At 45.3% G+C, this 21,671-nt stretch overlaps 5 protein-coding genes across 11 annotated transcripts; 2 read left to right on the top strand and 3 right to left on the bottom strand.

Annotated features, from left to right (window-relative positions):
- Positions 1 to 52: 52 nt before the first annotated feature.
- On the bottom strand, positions 53 to 3,725 carry LOC6551699 (GTP-binding nuclear protein Ran). The gene is made up of 3 exons (XM_001977124.3): positions 3,529 to 3,725; positions 1,104 to 1,602; positions 53 to 979 (listed from the first exon to the last, which is right to left on the bottom strand). Exons 2-3 carry the CDS (start codon positions 1,536 to 1,538, stop codon positions 764 to 766), a joined length of 651 nt encoding a protein of 216 aa, XP_001977160.1. The 5' UTR covers positions 1,539 to 1,602; positions 3,529 to 3,725; the 3' UTR covers positions 53 to 763.
- Positions 3,726 to 3,985: 260 nt separating this feature from the next.
- Positions 3,986 to 7,507, top strand: LOC6551698 (fibrous sheath CABYR-binding protein). 3 transcript variants are annotated; one of them, XM_001977123.3, is made up of 4 exons: positions 3,986 to 4,529; positions 4,609 to 4,644; positions 5,327 to 6,821; positions 7,013 to 7,507. In XM_001977123.3, the coding sequence occupies exons 1-4, from the start codon at positions 4,392 to 4,394 to the stop codon at positions 7,153 to 7,155; spliced, it is 1,812 nt and encodes a 603-aa protein (XP_001977159.1). In that variant the 5' UTR covers positions 3,986 to 4,391; the 3' UTR covers positions 7,156 to 7,507. The 3 variants fall into 3 exon arrangements, with proteins under 3 accessions (XP_001977159.1, XP_026838740.1, XP_026838741.1); XM_026982939.1 differs by lacking the exon at positions 3,986 to 4,529 and having other exon boundaries at positions 4,612 to 4,785; XM_026982940.1 differs by lacking the exons at positions 3,986 to 4,529; positions 4,609 to 4,644 and adding an exon at positions 4,805 to 4,868.
- A 278-nt stretch (positions 7,508 to 7,785) lies between these two features.
- LOC6551697 lies at positions 7,786 to 8,680 on the bottom strand. Of its 3 annotated transcripts, XM_026982945.1 has the most exons (3): positions 8,643 to 8,680; positions 8,471 to 8,588; positions 7,786 to 8,248 (listed from the first exon to the last, which is right to left on the bottom strand). In XM_026982945.1, the coding sequence occupies exons 2-3, from the start codon at positions 8,529 to 8,531 to the stop codon at positions 7,875 to 7,877; spliced, it is 435 nt and encodes a 144-aa protein (XP_026838746.1). In that variant the 5' UTR covers positions 8,532 to 8,588; positions 8,643 to 8,680; the 3' UTR covers positions 7,786 to 7,874. The 3 variants fall into 3 exon arrangements, with proteins under 3 accessions (XP_026838746.1, XP_001977158.1, XP_026838745.1); XM_001977122.3 differs by having other exon boundaries at positions 8,471 to 8,644; XM_026982944.1 differs by lacking the exons at positions 8,471 to 8,588; positions 8,643 to 8,680 and adding an exon at positions 8,319 to 8,459.
- A 620-nt stretch (positions 8,681 to 9,300) lies between these two features.
- On the top strand, positions 9,301 to 19,224 carry LOC6551695 (cytoplasmic dynein 1 light intermediate chain 1). Of its 3 annotated transcripts, none has more exons than XM_001977120.3 (8): positions 9,301 to 9,537; positions 9,896 to 10,087; positions 15,918 to 16,108; positions 16,169 to 16,569; positions 16,637 to 16,866; positions 16,939 to 17,050; positions 17,116 to 17,301; positions 17,363 to 19,224. In XM_001977120.3, the coding sequence occupies exons 2-8, from the start codon at positions 9,996 to 9,998 to the stop codon at positions 17,630 to 17,632; spliced, it is 1,482 nt and encodes a 493-aa protein (XP_001977156.1). In that variant the 5' UTR covers positions 9,301 to 9,537; positions 9,896 to 9,995; the 3' UTR covers positions 17,633 to 19,224. The 3 variants fall into 3 exon arrangements, with proteins under 3 accessions (XP_001977156.1, XP_026838737.1, XP_026838736.1); XM_026982936.1 differs by having other exon boundaries at positions 9,301 to 9,653; XM_026982935.1 differs by having other exon boundaries at positions 9,301 to 9,684.
- Positions 11,594 to 14,919, bottom strand: LOC6551696 (armadillo repeat-containing protein 2). The gene is made up of 7 exons (XM_001977121.2): positions 14,343 to 14,919; positions 14,080 to 14,278; positions 13,872 to 14,009; positions 13,178 to 13,803; positions 12,931 to 13,114; positions 12,585 to 12,815; positions 11,594 to 12,519 (listed from the first exon to the last, which is right to left on the bottom strand). The coding sequence occupies exons 1-7, from the start codon at positions 14,738 to 14,740 to the stop codon at positions 11,698 to 11,700; spliced, it is 2,598 nt and encodes an 865-aa protein (XP_001977157.1). The 5' UTR covers positions 14,741 to 14,919; the 3' UTR covers positions 11,594 to 11,697.
- Positions 19,225 to 21,671: the final 2,447 nt, after the last annotated feature.

The raw sequence follows: 21,671 nt of genomic DNA, 5'->3' as shown, positions 1-21,671 counted from the left end.
ATTTTTTATTTCTTTAGTTTCTTAGATTAATAACATGTGGATGTGGATTCGGCGGCCTGTCTATTAGGTTTTCTCATAGTTTTCAGTGTAGTATCTGTAGTATTATTTGCTTTGCTATCCTTTGGGACTCAGTTCATTAGCCAGCTGTCGCGCTCTCGCTCGCACCCGTGCGCAGAGCATGCCGTCTCGCTTCTTTCTAACATGCACACTTTTCGTTTTTTGAAGTTACTCGGTTGTTGAGTGGAAAAGAACATCGTTGTTGCAAGTTTTAAAAAAATACATACAGTTTTATTTTCGGGTATGTTGGGTTCGCTTCTCAACCATTTGTATGACAATTTCGCTTTCGCTTTTTCTTTTTGTTTTTTTTTGGCCAAAAGCCAACGCATAAGGAAACAAACAAAAAAAAAATCAATTATAACCGACCTATCGAGGAGTGGGAACCTAAAAATTAATTACAATCGACGGCAGAAGGGCTCCGCTGGCTGGGCTTGTTGATGTTCTAAGATCAATCGCACGTAAGCTGCTGGCATTTCAATGGTGTACCGATGGTATACCAATTCTGATGCTCCTATTCCGTAGCTGTTGAGGTGACTGCATTGCTCTGCTCCAGCTTACTGTGCCTGTTGCCCTTACTCTCTTGACTTGCTGTGTGTGTTTGTGGTTGGTTTGGATTCAGAGTTGTGTGTTGTGTAGGTGGTGTGGTGTGCGGTGTGGTGTGTGTTCGTGCAAGCCAGCCATCTCTCTCAGTTAACTATAAATAGGCTTATAGATCCTCGTCCTCGTCGGGCAGGGCGGTCGCCTGGGCCTCCTGCAAGTCCCGCTCGATCTGCGCTTGCCAATCCTTGTCCATCTTGACCTCGGGCGGCAGCAGGGCTGGCATGGCGACGAACTCCAGGTTGGGATCACCAACCAGCTTGCGCGCCAGCCAGAGGAATGGTTTCTCGAAGTTGTAGTTCGATTTGGCAGAAATGTCGTAATACTGTGTGCGACGGAAAAAAAGATATAGGATTTAGTCTCACATCTCATGTTTAGCACATCGATTTCTTTGTGGGAAACTTGAAATAACTGGCATTCAGCTAGATCCTCGACTATGTAACACTCACCTGCAAGTTCTTCTTTCGGTGGAAGACGATGCTCTTCGCTTTCACTTTCCGGTCCTTGATGTCGACTTTGTTGCCACAGAGGACGATTGGGATGTTCTCGCAGACGCGGACCAGATCGCGATGCCAGTTGGGCACGTTCTTGTAGGTGACACGCGAGGTAACATCGAACATGATGACGGAACACTGGCCCTGAATGTAGTAGCCATCGCGGAGACCGCCGAACTTCTCCTGGCCAGCGGTGTCCCACACATTGAAGCGGATGGCGCCGCGATTGGTGTGGAAGATGAGTGGATGCACCTCCACGCCCAGTGTGGCCACGTACTTCTTCTCGAACTCGCCGGTCATGTGGCGCTTGACGAAGGTGGTCTTGCCGGTGCCGCCATCGCCGACGAGCACGCACTTGAATGTGGGAATATCCTGACCTTCCTGAGCCATCCTGCTAAGCACTCGGTGTCTTCGTTATACGCAAACTTCTGGACTTCAACGACGGAACAGTGAGCTGCAGATTGGACGATTGTGTTTGGCTGGTTAGCAACTAGCAAATATTTTATATATTTCTATATATATCTATATATATAGGAGCTTGAGCAGAAACTGGAACAGGGTGTGTTGGCGAGGATGTTGTTGGTTCGGCGAGCGCCAGGCGACTGACTGCGAATCCTGCGAGCCGTCCAAAATGTGACATGCACAAAGGATGCCTCAAAGCCCGCCAAGGACGGCGACCAGCTGTTCGGCGATGAGCGAGCAGGATAACGACAGAGGACACTGCAGCTGCCGCTCCCGCTGAGCCTGCAAGGATAAGGAGCCAAGGCGACGGCCAGAGCGAGATGGCCACATGGGCTGCCTGCGAGTGCAGGTAAGCGGAAATTCCAGGCGCACCAAACAGCAACAGAAGCAGCAGCAGCAGCAAATGTCAGGGAGGCGGAAGGATATACTCTGCAGGCAATCGCACATTCCCACCACGTTTATGCGCAGCCCAAAACAGTTTGGCACACAAAGGAAAGCGGGAAAACAAACGGATCTGACCCACAATTGGCCTAGGTATACTAATTTACACCCCAGCATAAAAACTCAAAGTAAATAATAAAGAAACTCCGACTGAACGGAAATGCTGATATTTATGTTCGCAAAATATTTGCGCGCATGAACGCTTGGCATAATTTGTAGAATACTTGGTGTAGAACAGGAGAAATTACAAATAGTACAAGAAAAGTACAATGTAAACAAAATGTGCTTGCTAAACAAACTTAATTTAACAAAGCCTATTAATTAATAAAGAATATTGAATAGAAATATTGGTAGTTATTTATGTTTATCAACATAAATTCTCATGATTTGCATACCTTCTGACGCAAACAAGACAAATTTCGTCAGCTTTGTAAATTTGGAGTGAAGTAAATAATTTGAATGGGGATATTTCGTAAACCTCTGAAAACGGCCGTTGGTGACTCAACCCTTTGGAAACTGAAACGAGTTACTTTTCAGGATGGCAAGATTATGAAATTCCTGCGCATCACACCACCAGTGCTGCCCATAAATGGCGGAAATTCCTTATTTTTAGTGCCGCCTGTAACGCCGGTAAATTACAAGCACACACACACACACAGCCGCTCGTATTGGTGAGAACCTGTGGACGCTGCAAAGCGCGCCAAAAAAAAATGCCGACATACAAATAATGCATCGTTTTTTGTTTGCTCATTTGCTAGTTGGCGACGAGCGCAGCAGTCGCCATTCACGTGAAAATCGCCAATCGCATTCTAAATTCTAAATAACAAATCAAATTCTAACACACATACGCACGCACACAGTGGCAAACACACGCAGCCAGACGGCGACGTTGACGTCGCTGCCGGCAGAAGAAACATGAAGACAATTCATTGCCGTTTTTTTTTGCGATTCATGTTTAACCTCACAAAATGCGAATGGCATGGCAATCGTTAAGAACGTTTCGATGTCCAAGGGACAAGGGCATTTCCCCGATTCAACGTGGAGTACAATGTGGTGCTGCCAGTCCTTAACGGCGGCGTTTTCCACTGAAGAGATTGTCATGGCCGGAAAAGCGGGGAAAACAGCACGAGGCGGCACCACGTCGTTTTCATTTTGGACTGGGAAATCTCTGGAAGCTTCGTCCGCAAGCTGTGTTCTACAACCCCAACCGGCATTTTGGCTTGTTGGCCGACTGGTATTGGTGGCCGGAAACCGGGTGGGCGATGCCCAGTTGAACAAGCAGCAAATGCCGCTGGCCCGGGAATAAACGACAGAATTCCCAGCGAAGTGACGCCGTCGTCCATATTGCATGCGGATTTGGAGCGACATTGGCATTATGCCACACATGCCCAGCACTCATTCACATCACTGTGCCCAATTGGCATTGCTGCCAGCGAATTTGCACACAATTTAACGCACATTTTGTGGTTCTACTTACATGTTGCTCGAGATTCCTCGCAAATCACAACTTTCTTTTTTGCCGAAGCACAACGCAGTGCTGCCAGATTTGATTGGAAAACTTAGCATCGATGTTTTCTCGATGTTTTTGTTATCGGACAGTGTGACCGTGCGATTAGCGACAAGTTACCAATTTTGGCGCTTACTTATATACCATCCACATCGTTTTGAACTATTGCCAATATACCAAATGTACGGTGTGAAAATATATAGACTACCTTTAACTTTATTGTATGTTTTAATGAACATAAATTTGTATTTTGTAGACCATTGCATCTAAGAATTAAAAATATTTTAAAAGATATTCCTTGTTTAACCGTTCACAGAAATCATCGTTTCCCCAAGGACCTTCAATGAGAAATTGACATGTCTTGAATTTATATACAATCAATACTCAGCTTTTTCGTCGCTACCACGAAAAAGTGGATTTATTTTTTGCAGCTTACCTAAATACACAAATAAACGCCCATTCAGCTAAAGAATTTGCGCAACGTTCCTTGTAAATTGAGCTATGGATTCCCCCTCCAACCGCATTTAGCCATCGATCCGGCAACGCTGCCAGTTGATGCAACACATTTTTTTTTGTTTTGAATGATAAATTCTCCGAGAATCCTGTGGCTTCTTGCACTGCCCAGGTATCAGTCACGAATACAGTGATCTATATACACCTATATCCACCCACTTCCGGTTTCAACCCTCCCCCCCAAAACTCGTCATCGCCCATTCCCAGAACCGCCGCCAATGAAATCCCACAAGTGAATCAAGCGCAACGCATCCAAATCAGTCGCGTGCGTGATTCGTACGATATCGGTCGTTATATATCCGCCATATAATCGGACCAAGATGAGCGGGAGCCACAAGGAGCACAAGTACACCAAGTTCAGGCGCTACATGGAGAAGTTCTACGTGCTGCCGCTGGAGCTGAAAAACGACATCATCTACTGCCAGCGTGCGTTGCGCGACTTCCTCAAGGTCCACGGGGTTAGTACATATTTTGGGCATAGCTCCTCTGCGGCACCACCTAATTTGATTCCTTTGTCTCTGTTCTCCACTCTCGCAGTTGGTCTCGGATGTCTTCAAGGAGCAGGCGGATGCGGTGGGTTAACGCAAGAAGACTTCAAGTCTTTGTCCTTTGTTCCCATCGCCACATGAACCCCACCATCCCCCCGTGGAACACCTGCATCAGAATGCTCCCCCCCATGAAAAAAAACACACAGATTTTCCAACACAAAGAACTGTATGTAGATGAAGCTACGAACGCATTACTTAGTTTAGTTTTTCACTTAAGAAACAACTGACGCACACACGAGGATTTTTAGTGTTGGGTTAAAAACTTTTCAGTCGGAGGGGGAACAGCGTTTTAAGCAATACTAGTCATAAAAAGAAAATTGGGTCACATGTTTTTATTTCCGAAGGAACCACGTTTACATCTCACTGAGTTTTGTCACACTTACTTTCACTTTTTAACCTTAAACTTGTTTTTTTTTTGCCAAGAAGACATATAAGCAATACATACAATGTATGTGAGAAAATCCATCTATATAAGCCAGTATTATTGATTTCTTAACAACATTAATGCGCACATTCATTTACGTCGCATATTTTAATATTTTCCCTCCGTGCGTCCTTACCCATCACCTCATATTTAATTAATATGCATACCTTTTTTGGCTCAGTGCTTTTGGCCATGAGTGGTTTTCATTGCCATTAGCACCTGTGCTTCCACCTCACAATCACCGAAACACTTAATGTGACACTCACGCTCTTTCCACCATTAGGATCCCGTGCAGATGCGCCGCATCTTGGACGAACTGGAGGAGGAGGTGTACGAGATCAATGGAGAGCAGCAGTTTCTGCTGATGCGCCTGAACGACGACCTGGGGGGATTCTTCATGAAGCTAAAGGAGAACAACATCGCCTCCTTGCCGGAAATGGCCAATGAGTACGTTTCCGCCCAGATAGTGCCTTTGATCGCCGATCCCAACTACAAGATCACTCCGCAGTCGGTGGTGGCTCGGGACAACGAGGAGATGCTCATTCGCAAGCACTTCCTCCTGAGCCAGGACGACGATGCTGGTGTGCCGCCGCTGAAGCTCAGCGAATTGGACGAGAATATACCACTGATGCTAGCTCCTCCAGTTAGAGGATTGGGTCAGCAGATCGCAGCCGCTCAGCCGCAGGTGAAGTGGCCCAAAGTCGAGGAGGCACCAGCGCCAGTGCCGCCGCCGCCGCCACAATCCCAGTCGGAGCTGATGAAACGGTCACTGGACTCGGCGCCTCCCAAGCGGAAGAATATCACTTGCAGCTCACCGCCGCCCTTGGCGCCCATAACCCAAACAGTCGTGGCTGCGGTGCCTCCGGTACCTCCACCACAACCAAAAAATCCTCCGATGGACTTTGAGGTTGTGGCGCAGAGTCGCAAGAATTTGCATCAGGCACTGAAAAGGGCCAGAAAGACGAAGCAGCAACCTCGTTTGTTTGACGAAGAGGAGGATATGGAGATCACCAGTTTGGAGAACAGTCGCAAGAACAAGACCAGCGAGGGCAGGAAGACACCGCCATCGCTGGAGCTTACAAATGCTGCCACCAATCAGGCAGCCAATGCTGTGGCCAAGAAATCCATGCCACAAATGCCTAGTCAGGGGACGGCGAAAAACAATTCCGTGAAGACAAGAAACACGAGCAGGAAATCATCGCCAACGCCCACAACCAATACACAGCCGCAGCCAGCGATTTCGCCGTCCGGCAGCTCCGATGATTCCAGTGCTGAACTACAGCAGGAGCAGCAAAGGCTCTTCGCATCCGCCGCCCAGTGGCGCGATGAGCCGCGCGAGAGCCGCACCCTGCCGGCGGAGTACGGCCAGGAGACGTTCCTCGGCCTCTTTGGTCTCTACACGCCGGAAGTGGTCAAGAAGCTCAATCAACGCCACTCGAAGCGCAAGCGTCGCACTGTTCAGAATGCTAGCGGTGTGGATTTCCACTATGGCCAGCAGTTGAATACCGTGGACTCGTTGGTCCTGGGCGTTCGTGGTCACAAGAAAGCCAAGGAGAAGTCCGAATTCCTGCTGTCGCCGAATGAGAAGCGTCTGCAGGCCAACTCGAAGAGGACGTACACACGCAAGAGCAAAACGCCGGACAAGGTTACGGAAAAGAGCGGCTCAGCCGGAGGCTCTGGCCCGTCGGGAAATGCGGTCTCGGCCTGTCAGCATGGAGATGGCGGTGCCTCCAAGTGCCGAAAGTGCCGCGAATGCAGGGAATGCAAACGGCGTGTGGGTGAGTCACCAATTTAGATTTTTATGAGCCACCGATGACGTCAATCTTTTGGGTAGCATGATCCACTTGTTTGTCTGAGTTAGGTTTCTTGAATTTGTGCTTTTTTTTAATGCTTGAGATCTTCGGTTAACAATGAATTGCCCATTTTGTTTTTATTTATTGTAATTCCTTTCTTCTCGCTTATTTTTCAGAGCCCGAAGCGATGTACTGCCACTTATGCAGTGGATTTTACCACATGGACTGCCATGAGGCCACCAAAAATCGTCAGCAGATGCAGCTGCAGAACTCTCGCTGTCCGCCATGCTTGCGGGAGCAAGATAAATTGCCGAAGTAGCGTGATACGAAGTAAACAGGATGTTGATACCATTTTTTTGTCAGGTTTTCACAAAGGAATGTGAATTCTTGGATGAACTAGTTGCCTCCTCAGTCCATTGGACATGGGCATTTATTAGACGCCTCCCTTCGTTCCTTGTTGTGGCTCCGCCAGTTGAAAGCTCTACGTTCGGCCTATATTCATTTTTTTTTTCTATTTTTTGAGCAAGGGCGAGGGATAATATTGAATTTACATTTTTTTCCTACACTTTCACTTTAAAGTAAAACCTTAGTTAAGTTAGTATGTGCATGTGCATACGCAAAAGTGATTTAATTAAATATATGAATATTATATTGTTTCTTTCTGAGAATAATCGAGCATGTGGCTTTTCTTTGTCTGTTTTACTGATAGCAGATTGACCCGAACTGGGGATCTATGCCTTATCTCGTTTGTAGGGCATAGGTCCCTTTGTTCGACATGGTTTTTGTTCCCTGAGTGAAGCATCCGTGGGCCCAACGACTGAGAAATTTAATTTAATCAATGCCAAGGGTTGCGCAGATCTTTACGCTGTGATAAAATGCCCAAGACAACTGGTATAACATCTAAAACGTAGCAAGAACATTTGGTTTTAAATATTAACAAAAAGTAGTTTGTATTTCTTAAACAATGGATATTGCATTTCGTGGTGATGAGTATTGAAAACTGTATATACATTTCCGGCAAAAAGCACAGAAACCAGTCTAGTTTCGGATGCGCTGGAGCAGCCAGGCGAGCAGCGGCAGGATGGAGATTAGGATCATCGGAGGTGCACTGGACCAGCTCCTCGTGCCGTTGCACAGGTCGCCCTGGCAGAAGCACATGTACACCTTCTTGTAATTGTAGATGGTGTCCGCACAGCGGTCCATGTTGTCATCAGGGCCGCGCTGCACGCACATCCGCTGGGTGGCCAGGTCGTAGTCGTCGATGGCATAGGCGCCGCCGCCCTCGATCACCTTGCCGCACCAGCCGCTGGCGCACGGCTCCTGCTTCACATCCGTCGCATTGGTGGTGAAGGGGTCCTTGCAGCTGCCCAATTCTCCGCGGGATCGGCACAGATAGCAGCGGCGCAGGAGGCCTACAATTTGAAGTTACAAAAATATTTACAGCACGGTTAAGTGGGCCTTTAAATCTAAAAGTTAACTTACATTTTAAATTATGCACATATAAAATATAAAAAAAAGGAACGGAAAAATGTAATTGATTTTGGCCGTTTTCCCCCATGTAAAAATCGATTAAGATCACACACACACCACATATGCAACTTAAACAAAAGACTTTAACGAGAACACGAACTCACCATCGATTGACACCAGACTAATGAGGAAAATCACAGTTAGAAAAAGGCTAGTAGGTTGCATGGTCCCGTTTTCTTATTTTGGCTACTTACTAATCAATAATGATAATAACGAATAATGCTAAAAATATAAAAATGTTAAGATCAAGGAAGATCAATCGTGAATTAGTGTTACCAGGCGTAGGAATTGCAATTGACCAAAATAGTAAAAAGCTTTTATAGAATTATTTATTTGAATATAGCAATTATTATTTTATTTAAAATATTTGTTTCCTAGGCTGTGTCTACATACTGCACTTCAAAATTAATTGTTCATGAGAGTTAATTATATAAATTATATAATTCTTAGATTATTTTAAAGATACAAATATTCATACTAAATTGTTATCGATAACAGATTTTAAAATACTATACGATTGTACATTATTTATCGATAGTATTGCAAGTATATAAGTTGTATACGGTTTTGGCCAAAATTGTGTTTGCGCATCTGTTGGAAATCTTCAAAAAGTTCAAAACAAAGCGACATCTATGAGAAGCGTCAAATCATTACTAAAATGATTAAGTTTTTAATCATTGCTATTCGTTATTCGTAGTGAATTAACGGGTATCTGGCAGTGAGTACCTCCACTAAAGCGTTCCATCTCGGTATCACAGTTTCATGGACCACTGAAATAAACGGAAAATTGTTATAAAAGGGGTAAAGAAGCAGTATTTTCCGCACCTGCTAGTGCAGTGTGGCCATACCCGGCTGGCTATTGGTATCGGTATTTTTTGCAGTATTTTTGCACGAATTATTGGTGCGAAAGGAAAACCAAAGCAAAGCAGAAATAAAGAAGAAGAGCAGCGAAGAGGAGAGGCAGTCAGATTAGACGACGCAACGGCGCTGAAAAAACTCCAGTGGAAACGCACACAGACGCGGCTCTTCTCCACATAAATACGCATTATATTATTTAAGTTTGCCTTGTTCAATTGGAGCGATCGAAAGGCTGTCCAGCGGAGAGGACGTGCGTGAAAATCCAGGGCGCGAGTTTTCACCGGAGAGGAGAGTGAAGAGCGTGAGAAACTGCGTACGTACGAAACGGGAAAAAAGTGGGCAATCAAATGGAGGAAAGAAAGAAAGAAAATAGAGCGAGTAAGAGAAAGAGTGAGGGGAAGAGAAAATTTTGCGAATTTGTCAGCAGCTGTGCGTCGTAACTAAAGCAACAAAATAGCAAGTGAGAGTGGGTGGGTGAGAGCGCGGAGACAAATGCACAGGGTATTAAACAAAAATAATACAAGTGTGCAGCCTTGCAGTAAAATTATTTAAATAGACTGCTAAATCATATGCAGCCGACACCTGGCAGCCGTCTCGCTCTGTCGCGCATGTGTTTGTTTTTGTTTGCCAACTGTTTCTCATCCACCTCCCCCTCTCACACTCTGTTGCAGCGCCAGCACATCCAGAATCCCAATTGGACCCAGCCAGGAGTGGAGAGCGTTCCAATAGGAGTACCGCAGCTGCAGCCCCCGCAACAGCAACAACAACAACATGGCACTGGACAGTGGGACGCAAACGAATGCGCTGACATCATCCTTTACCACGAAGAAAAAGGATGCGGCCGCGGAAAAGGAGAACCTATGGTGAGTGTAATTGCAGTAGTAGCAAGTAAATCCTCAAGTAAGCAACCCCAAAAGGCAACACTACCCCAATTGAAACCCCAGAATCAATAAACTAACAGCAATATATGCGTAATTCCTCGAAATGCAAACGCCAACAAACCCTGGAACCCTGGAAGATGTACGATCAGTAACTTTAGAACAGAAACATTAGAACAAATGAATAGGTAGTTAGGTAGGAATAGGGAAAATATGTTATTTGAACCATTAGAGTAACAATACTCAGAGGATTCAATGTGCATAAAACTCAGGGCATATACCTCATTTAATTACAGTATGACTTCAACAAATCAGATGTATTTTTAAAATTTCCTAAGGAAACTTAAATTTGCAAAGTGCAACACAATTTTACCTCACAAGAGAGAAGCTGGGAAGATAAACAAAAGAAGTGCAGAGAGGCGCTCCATATTTCTCTTCAATTTGTTGATAACTTTCTTAAAATGACGTTGGCTAGCTGCTTTTCGCCACCACTACTACCATAACTATAACTTGTGCCCACGGTTGGTAACTAATACTGCTCAATTATCAATTTTGTCTTATAGTTTGTAATTTGCTTTCCGATAGCCGGCAACTCCCAGTTTTTTTTTTCTGGAGCCGCAAACCAGCTGATTTCGTTGGCATGTTGTCATTTCTTTTTCTACCAACATTTCTCTACTTAACCTCAAATGTTGCACAAAGATTGGCAAGCTTTGGCGAAAATAAATTAATAAACAAAATGCGTGAATAAGTAGTATTACAAATATACGGGAAAGACAGCGGTGGGCGAGATAAAGAGGTACACAAAGAAAAACAGAGAGGAAAATGAAGGAAGAGAGGGCGAAAAGAGCAACAATGTGCGGCGATGATTCATGAATTCACTAAACAACAAGAAAAAGCAACAAATCGAGGGCAGCGTTTACCATTTTTTTCGCTTTATCAATTTTTCTACACTCATACCTATAAATAAAGCCCAGCTTAATGGGCCGTCCCCCAATAAGACTGATTCCAATTGGAACCCAAACATGGCTCTAAGATGTGCGTGTGTTGGTTTCCGCTGGTGTGTGTGTGTGAGAGTGCAAACGATGTTGTCATCACCTGAATATGTCGTTTGGCTTAAACTACACTAGTTAACATAATTTACCTGTAAACCACCGAATAACTGTAGTCCAAGAAATCAATTGAGATTATTTTACAAATTTGAATCATTTAAATTATAGGATTCAAATTGAATTGCACTGATATCAGTAGTAGCATTGTATTCTGACTTTTTTTGAATACCTTAACATTCCATTGGAAAGTCCAAGCTTGCAGCATAGTGTCTTGAAACTCTAAGAACTTGAAATAGTCATCATTGTTTATGTTTTGGGGCATTAATCAGTTTTTGCTTACAAATCACTTGTCATATAAACATCAATGTTTTAGTTGGCAATGACGCTATAAAGAGCATACCATTATCACAGGGGAATCTCTAATTCAAAGAAATAGCTGAACTATTTCGAAACATTTTTATTGGCTTTGATAATTCGTTTTAAGATATTTATCGAATATTGATGCAAACCACATAGAAACACTATAAACTATTAAACGAACTGCTACTACATTTCTTCGATAAATACATCGTTATCATCTTCGTTGTCGGCATTTTGGGGCAACAATGCCTGCGATTGCTGCTGCCTATCAAAGTTGTTTTGGATGCGTTCCAGCAAATCGGTGGCCACCAGTGCGAAATCCTCCCACAAGGCGTCGTGCGCTTCCGCATCCGTTTCCGTCGCATCCAAATCCTCCGATTCCCGTTCCTGATCATCTTCGTCATTATCGTTATCGTCATCGCCGGGTGATAATCGATCCTCATCGAGATAATCGGCCAGCAGATCACTGACTTCATCGAGTATATTACCGCTCTGGCAGAGATTAGCCGCACAATGGCCGTCGATGAGGAGATTCCAAAGGGCCTGGCAAACAATGTTGGCCAGAAACCAGTCCTCCTGCTCGAGGGATCCACGCAGCAGTAGCGACAGCAGTTCCGCTCCTCGCAGTTGCAGAAAAGGACCTCGCTGTTCGCCATCGCCCAAAAGGTTCACCAGGACACCGATGGCACAGGTGCGCAGCTCATAATCCTGGCCAGCTGCCTGTTTCGTCAGTTGCTGCACCATCAATGGCAATCCTCCGGCGGCACAGAAACAACGACGTGCTTGCTCGTTCCTTGTCAGGTTACCCAGCACACGGGCCAACTCCACTTTGGTCACCGACGTCTGGCAGTTGCCCAATACTTTGGCCAACGAGGCGGACAAGTCGTCAATCAGACTCTGCAGAGATCCCTTGGCCAAAGGCTGCACAGCTGCCTGTTTGTCCTGGTAGAAACACAGATTGTGCAGGGCTCCCAAGGTGGCGTGCAGAAGCTCCTGCTGTTCCGGCGACTAACCCGTGGATAAACCAGCAAAGATATCAATTTCTAGCACCAAAATTTGCACCAAAAACTCACCTTCTTCTTGGTCAACTCCTCGCTGGTCTTGCTCAACAGCTTCAGCAGCACGGCGCCCAACGAACGGACATTTCCCAAGCCTGCGCCCACCTCGGGATTCACGCTCATGTTGGCCACCACTCGTATCAACTTGATTTGAGCATCCAAATGAGCCACACTGCTGGGTGAGCGTTCGTTCAGCTGTTCCAGGACATTTAGAAGATACTCCATGGCCACATCGTTGTGAAAGTACTGAAAAGCAATACATAATCTCATAAGTAAAATGGGCAAATTACATTTTAATCTGAAGATATATTTAAATTGCCCTTGATTATTTTATAGTGACCTAATGTTGGTGAATACCCACCTGTATGCGCGCAGATTCGTGTTTGGCCAGTATATTGCCTAGCATGTAGCCCAAACGACTTAGAACCGCCAGGAGACGTTCACTGCACTGCCCACCGCCGGCACACGAAGGACCCAGGAGCAGGCCAATCCTGGCAGCATAGTTGTGCAGCGTTTCACAGCAATCGGAGTCCTCCGAAAGTACACTAAAAATGGCGATTATCGAAGCTCAGTTAAATCGTTCGATAGAAGGATAAAGTGAAACCCACCTGAGAGTGCGCACCACATTGGCCTGGACCTCCAGTTCGCCCATGGATACCTCGGCCGCTCGGATGAGATGTGGACATGCCAGTTGCAATTGGAGCTGCAAACGCTGCTGTTGCTGGGAAACATCTGCCAGAGCTCTCATGGCCGCCGACAGTTGATAGAGTGTGTGTAGCGGCGGACCCTGGAGCCGTTTGGTGGCTCCAGCCTCATTCAACATCTGCAGGTGCAAGATCATCAGCTCCACGGCGCCATGACGAGCCAGGCGGGACACTAACGTTTGCTGACCCGTCAATTTCCTGGGACAAAGCGAAGTTGAGATGGCCGATAGAGCAGGAGGCATTAGAGCAGGAATCGGCAGCGAGTGACTCTCGCCGGTGCTCTCTAAACCAATCCAATTGCGGTTGAGGGCATCATCCCGCTCCTGGGCACTGCTGGCGGTCAGAAAACGTATGCAACCATAGGCATAAATGCAAGCCTCCGGCTCATCCAGTGGCGAGGCGTGTCCCAAACCATCAATGAGCAATTCCAGCACGTCGTGTTCGTGGAAAAGGGCATCATGCTGCTCGTGTCTGGCCACCTTGAAGATCAGCTTGCAGGCACCCGTGAGATTGCTGCCCGTCACCCGAAGCTAAAGCGATTTTATGTATTGAAATGAATGGGAAAATCCAGAGTGTTCAGTCTAAATGAATGACTCACAGCCAAAACCACGCGAGCCACAGCCAAAAGAACGCGTGGAGAACTGCACTCCACCAAACCATAGAGTCCTCCTAGGATGAAGCCACGCTTGTAGTTGCGCTCCTGCTTTCTCACGCGCGTATAAAGCTCCTGGAGGATCTGTGAGCAATATAATTATTAGTTAAACGACTTCTTATTGAACAAACTAATGAAATAACTGGAAACTAACCGCATTAATGTGCTGCACTGTCTCGTCGCTGCAATCCTTGAGACCACTGTGCTGCTTGAGCAGTTCGATCAGCGTTTCTGTGCTGGACTGACACAGCAGAGCTCCATTCCGGGTGGGCATGGGTGTGGGGGGACCAGAACCAGATAGAGCCGGCAACTGGCGGGGCGTCGATGGTTTCTCGTTCTGCAGATACCGCATGCTATGTGTAGCCGAAAGAAATGGAATAATGACTGTGGCATGGTAGTTCGCAATGGGTAACCTACGAAAAGGCACTTGGTGGTCGTCCAGCCAGGGCAACTTTGCCGTACAAAACACGTCCGGATTCGCGGGGCGTAATAGGTCGTCGAGTGCTGACCAAACGAGCACCACCGGTGGCCATCAGTGGAACGGCGTTTACCGACTCGCCCAGGAACATCTTGGCCTCACTTATGAGTTCCGCGGATGTCTTGCGTCTGCCCATTCCACTGGCGCCACTGGAAACCAGGCCCAGTTTGTTCAGATTCTGTTCGCTGGCATGCGGCTGGTGGTGGCGCATCTGGTGGTGCTTTGCCTGCTGCTGCTGCCTGTCCGACTTATCCGATTCCGGCTGTTTGGCCTTCTCCACCGGATTCGCCTGAGGACGTGTCTCGCTGCGCGAACGTCGCCTCAATAGCAAACTCATCCTAGATGCTATTACTACAATTTAGTAATATGGAAAAATATTCAACTCTCGACCAGCGCGACCAACAGTTATCGATGGACTCATCGAAGGCAGCGAGGTGGTTTGCCTGGAAAATTTACGTTTCGTTTGGCTTTTTCGCGTGCACCATGCCAACGGGCAAGTACTCCACCCCATCCAACACCTCTGCCCCATCGAAGGAGTCGACGAAGCACCCGCCAACCAAATAGCCACCACCAAATGGAGAACGTTAAAGCGTTCACTTACCACTGCACAGTGGGACGCAGGTGGCTTTTCCCCCGAAGTGGGTCAACGCAAAGCGAAAGGTTAGGGAAATTGCAGAGGAGAATGTGGAATTTGTTTCGAAAGCCATACCTGTGGAATAATATATCCCGAACCAGTGTGCCATATTCATAGGTAAATGAGAAAGTGCCGCTTTCAATAAAGGAACCGACCAAAACAAAACAATCGCGACGAGCTCGAAAAGTGCTGCTCGGCTGGGCAATCGATATTCCCCATAGTATAGTCGTAGTCTTGTGGAGAAACCGGGAGATACGGAGGCAACGTGAGGAGCAGCAGCAGGTCCTGTGGTCGATTTGCATGTCCTGGACGGACAGGACGGGACATTCTGTCCGTCGGAATGGTTGGAGCACCAGCATTCCATACCACATCCACATCAATTGAAAAATTATTTAATTGGTCTAATTGACTTGCAGACATCGCAGCGACGTTTCGAAAATCGCATGCAAAACTATATCAAATATTGACGCAGTTCCGAAACACTAAAATCGAGCACGAATCGTGGGGAAATATGAGAGGCGTGGTTGAGCACATAATAATGGTGCTGGGGGCTCCATTTGGTGGTCCGCCAATTAACTTGATGGCTGGAATGTTGCGAAAAGGGAAATGCGAATGAGTGACGGAGCTCTGACCTGGATTCGATTCGGTGTCAGCGGAAAAGCTTCCAAAATGAGTGTAGTTCAGGCAGTTCCAAAAACAAAAAGACTGCAGATATGGGAGACTTGGAACTTGGCTCTGTATTTAAACTCTTATTTTTGTTTTTAGATATGAAAGCTATTCAATAGTTATACCTATGTTTTAGGGGGATCTCTTGCCCATTCAGTAAATTTGACTTAACTAAGCAATTTGTATTTACAAAACCCGAATTTATTTCTTGCAGGTCAGCGATATTGAATGAAGTACAAACACAGGGCAGCACAAAACTTCCATCAAACAAATCTGTACTAGTATTAGGCGACAATGCCACCGGAAAGACGACACTCATTGCCAAACTGCAGGGCGTCGAGGATCCGAAGAAGGGTTCCGGCCTGGAGTATGCCTACATTGATGTCAAGGATGAGTACAGAGACGGTACGTGATCGAGATGCCGTATTATAAATAGTATTTAATCTTATGTTGATTCCATTGTAGACATGACGCGTTTGGGCGTTTGGGTCCTGGATGGCGATCCAGGACACACAAACCTGCTACACTATGCGCTCAACGAAACGAACTATGCACACACACTCGTCATCCTCACCGTTTCGATGACGCAGCCGTGGGGCTGGCTGGAGCAGCTGAACCATTGGATCAAGGTCCTGGGCCAGCACATTGAGAGCCTGCAGCTGGACGCCAAAGAGAAGGAGGCGGCCCGCCAGCGACTGACCACCACGTGGCAGAGTTACTGCGAGGTGGGCGACGACCTGGATCCGGGCTCCCCCGTCAAGCGGACGATGCGCAACAACTCGATCGACGAGGATGACCTGCTGCCGCTGACGGAGGACGCACTAATTACAAATCTGGGCCTCGACATCGTTGTTGTGGTCACAAAGGTGAGTGTGCATGGCATGGAAACATTGAAAACTATTATGATCTCTATCTATACATTTCCCTTTACAGACGGACTACATGACCACGCTGGAAAAGGAGTATGAGTATCGTGACGAGCACTTTGACTTCATCCAACAGTGGATACGTAACTTCTGCCTGCGGCACGGCACTTCGCTCTTCTACACGAGCGTCAAGGAAGACAAGAACTGTGATGTCCTGTACAAGTATCTGACGCATCGAATTTATGGTCTACCATTCCGTACGCCAGCGCTAGTCGTTGAGAAGGATGCGGTACTCATGTGGGTATCCTTTTCTTGTATTTTGCGGTAGATGTCGTTATCAATTATGTACCTATCTGTGTATCCTAACAGTCCGGCTGGCTGGGATAGCCTGAAGAAGATTAGTATTTTGTACGAAAATATGCATGGAGTCAAGGCCGAGAATCCCTACACAGACATTATTAAATCGCCACCAACTAGAAAGGTATGTTACTACATCGATTAACCAATACCATAAAGCATAGCTAATTTATTTTCGCATTTTGCCAGGCGGTTTCCAATCGCGAGGCGGAAGTGCAGACGGAGGATGAGCAGGCGTTCCTGGCTCGCCAGCAGGAGATCCTCAAGCAGGGCGACCAGGTGCGCGGTGAGTCGCCACTGCGATCGCAGGGCGTGGGCAGCAATAAGAGCGGACCCCGAACGCCCGGCACCACAGGACAGAGTTCACCCAAAAAGGTGGGTACACTTGATGTGCCATATGTGTACATATTTAATTCATTTGTTGGCCCATTTTCAGATTGATCCCAAGCTGACGCCAGCCACGCCCGGCGCCGAAGGCGTTCTGGCCAACTTCTTTAACTCGCTGCTGCACAAAAAGTCGGGCAGTCCGGCGAGCGGCGGTTCCGGTGGAGTCGGTAATCCGGCGGGTCCGGGTCGTACTGCCAACGGTACGGATGCAGTAATGACGCCCGAGAAGCTGGCCGTGCGCACAGATGCGGCCGCCGAGCTGGACCGATTATCGCGCAGTGTGAAAAAAGAGATCGACATGTCGCAGAGTGAGTGTTGAGCCGTAGTCAACCAGGAGTAGTAACACAGACACCACAGCAAATCAGAAGCGGCAGCAGCAACAAGAGAACCACAACAACATGAAAACGTTATTTAAGCATCAAGTGAAGGGCAGAGATCATAATTTGGAACAGCTGCTGGATCATTCAATGGTCCGCAAGTTGGTGTACGGGCTTTTATCATTTTCGGGGGGCTGCTCTTAAGTTGTTAAGATCCACCGAAAATGATCAGCGCCCAGAGATTGTTCTTTATAACCACTTCAAATCTTTCTGGTACTCATTTGATGAGTCCCATAACCACTAGTGATTCTCTTTACGAGCCTGCTGCTTTATACTCAAACACTTTCGATAGGAAATTAAACAGAAAACAAAACAAAACGAAAACTAGGAATGAGAAACATAACGATGAAATAGAGTTGAGACATTCGCCACTTAATGGATTAGCTTAGAAAAAATGTTCTGAAGAAGGGATATTGTCTGCGAGGCATCTTGTACTCCTCCCAGCGCAGCTAGCTGTACTAGCCCCGCTCTGCATGTGTTTAATGGGCCTTGGCGATGGTGAAAGAGAGAGGATTATGATAATGATAATGATAACGATAATGATAAGGATAGGGATAAAGTGAAGTAGGTTTTTTTTTCGTTCGCGGGTCCACACACACATTTGTATAATAAATTATTTAAAGAGCTGTAAAATGTAATTAACAAACGGCAGACAAACGAGAGTTTCGAACAATTCACGATCCCTGCTATGAGTATGGTTTGCTCCTAGCCTGTATGTACTTTTTAATTATATTAATTATTAACACACACCCACTCACACTTGTGTTGATTCGTTAGGCGAGACGTCTACATTAGTATTTATACCCGGAGAATTCGAGGCGCTCCACCATTGTCGTGTGTACATTTTAAGTTAGCCCACGATTTGCGTTTTATTTGCTTTTGTTTCAACCCGAACACAAATCCAATCGATCCAACCAACGAAGCCCATTGTAATTAATTTTATGCCTCAATCCCTTCGATTTTAATGTAGACCTCTTTCGTTATCCGCTCCAGTAGGAAAACCGCAGTCTGTCTCCATTTTAAGCCAGTTTTTATTTAAGCCATTTTAAACGAGCGCGGACCACGAACGGTACGCATGCATGTGTCCTGATTGGGAGACCAAGCTAAAAAGGCTGGATAGCACCTCGTCCTCGTCCTCGGCCCAGGCGAAGATTACTCTATTTTACTATGATTTATATATATAATTCGAGTCGAGAAGATGCTTTCCTTTTGCCATATGTATTCCACCAAATGTATGTATGCTCTTCTCGTCGGGAGATATAATTTCCATAATTTTCCAAAATTTTTCATCATTTCCATATCCTCTCGACTTCTCTTCCTCCCGCATTCAACTCTTTGCCTCTCGCTCTTTGCCGTGTGTCGTCAGAAGCAAACACAAAAAATATAATTAACAATAAACAAAAACGAAAATATAACTGAATGATTTGTGCTACAGAAACTATTTTTATGTATAAATACAAAATAATTATATTAAATATATTGTGTAACATTATATATAAATATATGAAAAAGAAAACCCAGAGCAAATTATAAACCTTGTGCAAGCGAATTATTTAAACAAATTGATCGGTATTCGAAAACTCCCAAACAAAGAACAAAGCTAAAAAACACACACACACAAAAGTAACTTAATGTAAATTAAACAAACACAAAATATAGGCAACAAATCAGCGTCGAAAATTGCAACAAAAAGTAAAATAATTTAAATAAATTTTCCAAAAACACAAAAAATAAATCAAACAAAAGGTTGTTTCAATTGCAAGTTACTGAACTCCAAAATAATTTACATAGTAACGAAGGGGACCTAATGGTTTTATTAGTGAGGAAAGTCTCTTTTGAACAAGAGCAAATACGGCAATGCCCCATTGCAGCCAGGTATTTTCATTTTGAAAGTGATTTCCACAATCACTTTTGTGTCCCTCCCTACACTGTGCGAAATTGTGCACTACATCTGTGCTGATAACTACTTCCAGGTATGCAAAGCATTAGTAGTAGTAAATACAAATTGATCAGCGAATGGCTACTGGGTAAATAGGTCATCTAGTTGGATCTGTAGCACGTGAAAGGTAAGTGATGATGAGGAGGCAGTGGTCCCCTGGCTTAACGATTCCCCATTGGACCCAGTTCCCTTTGATTGCTTGCTCCGAGTGCATGCGTCTATCCAAGGATCCAAGGACCGAGTGGAACAGCTGGCAGCTGGCAGCTGGCTTTGCTTCCCTGCCCGTCTCTTCCAGCATTGCCTTGATGGCTCCAAGGATAACACTTGGCTTGACCTTCTCCCAGTTTGTGTGTGTGTGTGTGTTGGAGGGAGCGCGTGATAAATGATGACGCCAGTCTACCTCAATCTCTGCGCCCTTTTGGGTCCGTTGGCTTACTTATTGTTTCAGCCCGCATCCTTTGTGCCCGGCGACAGTTTTGCCAAGTTCCCCCAGCTTTTCCCTGCTGCCTCCCCCCCTGCATTTTCCCTCGCACGTGCTCATTTTCCTTATTGCCCGGCCTGACTTAGCGCCTTTTCTGCCAGCCTCGCCTTGGCTGAAAAAAAATATTGACATTGATTTTGATTTCCTTTTTGCGATTTGATGGCTTGCCTCCTTCACGTACCATATACTATGTGCCAGACCATCAACCATCTACCATTTACCATCTACTTTTTGCTTTTTGCTATGTGCCACAGAGTAACAAAGGATTCAGTGCACCAGCTGCCAAATGCCTCGGGCCAGCTGCACACTCGGATCAAAGATACTTTTCATATTAAAATTATATGAGTTTCAATACTTGCGCTATTTTTGTGTACTTTAAGTTTGTATAACTGCAAGCGCTTTAGTTAAACAGCTCAATTTATGACATATTTTAGGTAAATATATTAAATGCAGTGCAAGTGAAATGTTTATTTTCAATTCAGTGAATATATCTTTAGTACTCTGGTAATTATGACTGAATTTAAATGTAGTTCCCAATGTGCAAAACGTAACTTTCAATATGCATAATGTCAACAGTTGAAATGCATTCTGATATCTTATTTGATAAAGATTCGCCAGCTATTCAAAAAGTGTCAATCATTAAGTTTTATTGCACTTTTTTCCACTTGCGCCGCCTTTTTTGTGATGGACAACCAGTAAATTGGCAAATAATTTATGCACACACAAACGGCGCTGCATCGAATAAAATGCAAATCAAATTTTACACAATGTAATTAAGTTGCATTTTTCTCTTTTTGCTTGTTCGATACAAATCTAATAATAATTGAGCATGCCAGAGCTGTCGCTTAATCGAACTAATTGCATTTACATAAACTCTTGTGCCAAATCTTATATGCAAATAAACGTGTATAGTGTTTTGGATTGTTTAGGATGAAACGTTAAGTTTCGAAGCCATGTCTTTGCGGCTGAATCGCTAAACTAATTAATCAATTTGCGTTTGATAAGCATGCGATAATCCCACAACTAATTATAATAATATCCATACCAGCTTTTTTTCCGGCACGAACGGATCTTCCATAATGACAGCTTAATTGGAATTGGATTCCGATTCGGCATCGCTCGGGATGTGTAGATTGGCGTCTCTGGAAGGGGTAGCATGTAAAACTTTTGACAGCTGTCGAGGCCATCAAAACAACTTTGATAAAAGAGCGCCAAAAGACAGACAAACAAAGAACGAGGCAAACAAATAACAAATAAATGCGCGGCATGGCGGCATGAAAATTTATCAATCTCAAGTTTCGCAAGAAAAACAAGTGGCTGAATTAGTCATGGGCGAGAGGAGGAAAAGTCCATGGAGGAGCAAGCCATTTGCATGGCTCCGAGTATTTGGTTTTTCTCTAAATTTATTTTAAGGGATTTTTCCCATTTCTACCCCTGCTTCTTGGCATTAAAGTGTAGTTTCTAGCGCCAACAATTCGAAGCACATTTCATTAGATTGCCAAGGACATTTTCAGCCAGCCAAAGGCCGAGCAAATCGTTTCATTTAATTATTTGGTGCGGT

This window comes from Drosophila erecta, unplaced genomic scaffold, assembly GCF_003286155.1.
Source record: "Drosophila erecta strain 14021-0224.00,06,07 unplaced genomic scaffold, DereRS2 tig00000279-arrow-arrow-pilon, whole genome shotgun sequence".
Lineage (NCBI taxonomy): Eukaryota > Metazoa > Arthropoda > Insecta > Diptera > Drosophilidae > Drosophila > Drosophila erecta.
This window is presented reverse-complemented; position numbering and strand designations above follow the sequence as displayed.